Below are 2041 nucleotides of genomic sequence, written 5' to 3'. Positions count from 1 at the left end.
TTATCCCAAAAAAACAAAACAAAAAAAAACAGTTACTGTAACAGTTGGAGTTTGGCTTCAAATTGTTAGTGTATCTAAATCTGCTAGTCCATCTAACACTCCCCTTCCCCCAGACTGACAATGCTGCTGTCCAAAGGTGCCCCCTGTGCTTCTTCTTCCAAAGTGGAGGCCCTCTAATACAGGAGGTGTGTTACTAGCCAGATCACCAGGTAAAAAAAGAGGGGAAAAGTCTAAGAAAAAAAAATGAATGCAGTCACCACATCTAATGATTGGTAAGCTGTAATATTACATTTTTGGTTTAGGGTTTAATAGCACTTTAATGGCATAACAATGTTATGACTGATGTCTTTTAAGACCTGCCTAACCAAGTATTCTGTTTGAACAGCCTTTGGTCCAGGATACAAATTTTAACACCTACTCTAAGCTGAGCGAGTCACAATGGAGAATGGTTCCACCATCAGGAAAGACCTCGAGCTTCTTGGACTTAAAGAGATAGAAGGACTCAAATATTTTTACTGTCCTCTTCTTAGTGTTATCTATTTGGGTATTTTGATCATGAGTATTGTAATTGTGTTTGTGGTATTGACTAACCCCATTCTTCATGAACCCATGTACATTCTCATCTGTAACCTGGCGCTCAACGGCATTTTTGGCAGCTCCGCGTTTTTTCCAAAGTTGTTGATGGACCTTTTGACTTCTACCAAGACCATTTCCCGTGATGGCTGCCTGGCCCAAGCTTGGTTCGTCAATGTTTATGCCTACCTGGAGATTATGACTTTCGCAGGCATGGCGTATGACCGTTTTTTGGCTGTGTGTCACCCACTGCAATATGCTATCTTAATGACCAGTGCAAAGGTAATCAAAGCTTTGATCAACTGCTCTTTGGTCTTGTTCATCTTACTTTTGGTTTCTATTCTCTTAACGATGCGACTACCACTTTGTGGGACACAAATCAAGAACGTTTTCTGTGATAACATGTCAATTTTTATCCTGGCCTGCACAGACACCACTGTTAATAATATATATGGAATAATTATGATCATTGTGCTCACAGGTTTCTTCACGTCAATCATTGTCTTTTCATATGCGCATATATATATTGTCTGTCTTAGATTATCTAAAGAGTCACGCCAGAAGGCAATGCACACCCTGGGAACACACTTGATTAACTTTTCTCTTTTCTTCCTCGGATTTATGTTTATGGCTATCCGACACAGGTTGGGGACCATCAACTTGCCTGTCAGTGGCCATGTTGGGCTGTCTATGCCTTCCTTTCTGATTCCTCCACTCATGAACCCTCTAGTTTTTGGGGTAAGAACGGAAGCCCTGAAATCAAAAATGGTTTTACCTTTCAAAATGAAAAAAATAAAATGAATACTAAAATAGTGAGAAAAAAGAATATTTTTTTTTTGGTTATTGAAATTGTGAATTTCTCAAGAATATCACAAAGTCTGTATTCCCATCGCACACGTTCCTGGAATAAGCTTTTTAGGCAACTGAGTGCTGTAGCGATCACCACCTGGATACTGGAACCTATACGATATGTAGATATTCGCCACCAGACCAAGGATCATCAATTTCGTCCAAACGTTAAAAAGCAGTGTAGTGCACGGTGATCCTTGGTGTGCTGGCGAATATCTACATTTCTTAAGGATAAGTCTACTTTTTCGACAGCGCTTTTCAACTGTATTAAAGTATATAATCCTATATAGCGATGAGCCAAACAGCCCTGAGTTTGGGTTTGCTAAACTTTAAAGGGGTTGTAAAGGTATGTGTTTTTTCACCTTAATGCATGCGATGCATTAAGGTGAAAAAACACCTGGCAGCCCCCGGCCCCCTAGCCCCCCCCCCTGTTTAACTTACCTGAACCCCTTCATTCAGCTGGCTCCTTCTCCCCGGGCTCCCGCCTCTTGATTGGATAGACTGATATCAGCGCAGCCATTGGCTCCTGCTGCTGTCAATCAAATACAATGATGTGGGGGCGGCGCCAAGTCCGGCATTCTGTGTCTATAGACGCAAATTCTGGACTCCGGAGCGCGCC

General features: G+C 41.7%; 1 protein-coding gene across 1 annotated transcript; it reads left to right on the top strand.

The window, feature by feature from the left end:
- Window positions 1-438: 438 nt before the first annotated feature.
- On the top strand, window positions 439-1374 carry LOC141126487 (olfactory receptor 52B6-like). The gene has a single exon (XM_073612427.1). It carries the CDS (start codon window positions 439-441, stop codon window positions 1372-1374), a length of 936 nt encoding a protein of 311 aa, XP_073468528.1.
- The last annotated feature ends 667 nt before the right edge of the window (window positions 1375-2041 follow it).

This window comes from Aquarana catesbeiana, linkage group LG02, assembly GCF_042186555.1.
Source record: "Aquarana catesbeiana isolate 2022-GZ linkage group LG02, ASM4218655v1, whole genome shotgun sequence".
Classification (NCBI taxonomy): domain Eukaryota; kingdom Metazoa; phylum Chordata; class Amphibia; order Anura; family Ranidae; genus Aquarana; species Aquarana catesbeiana.
Note: the sequence above shows the minus strand (reverse complement) of the source record. Positions and strands in the feature narration are given on the sequence as shown.

Coding starts and splice junctions, on each gene's coding strand:
- LOC141126487 (XM_073612427.1), top strand. CDS start 439: ATGGAGAATGGTTCCACCATCAGGAAAGACCTCGAGCTTCTTGGACTT.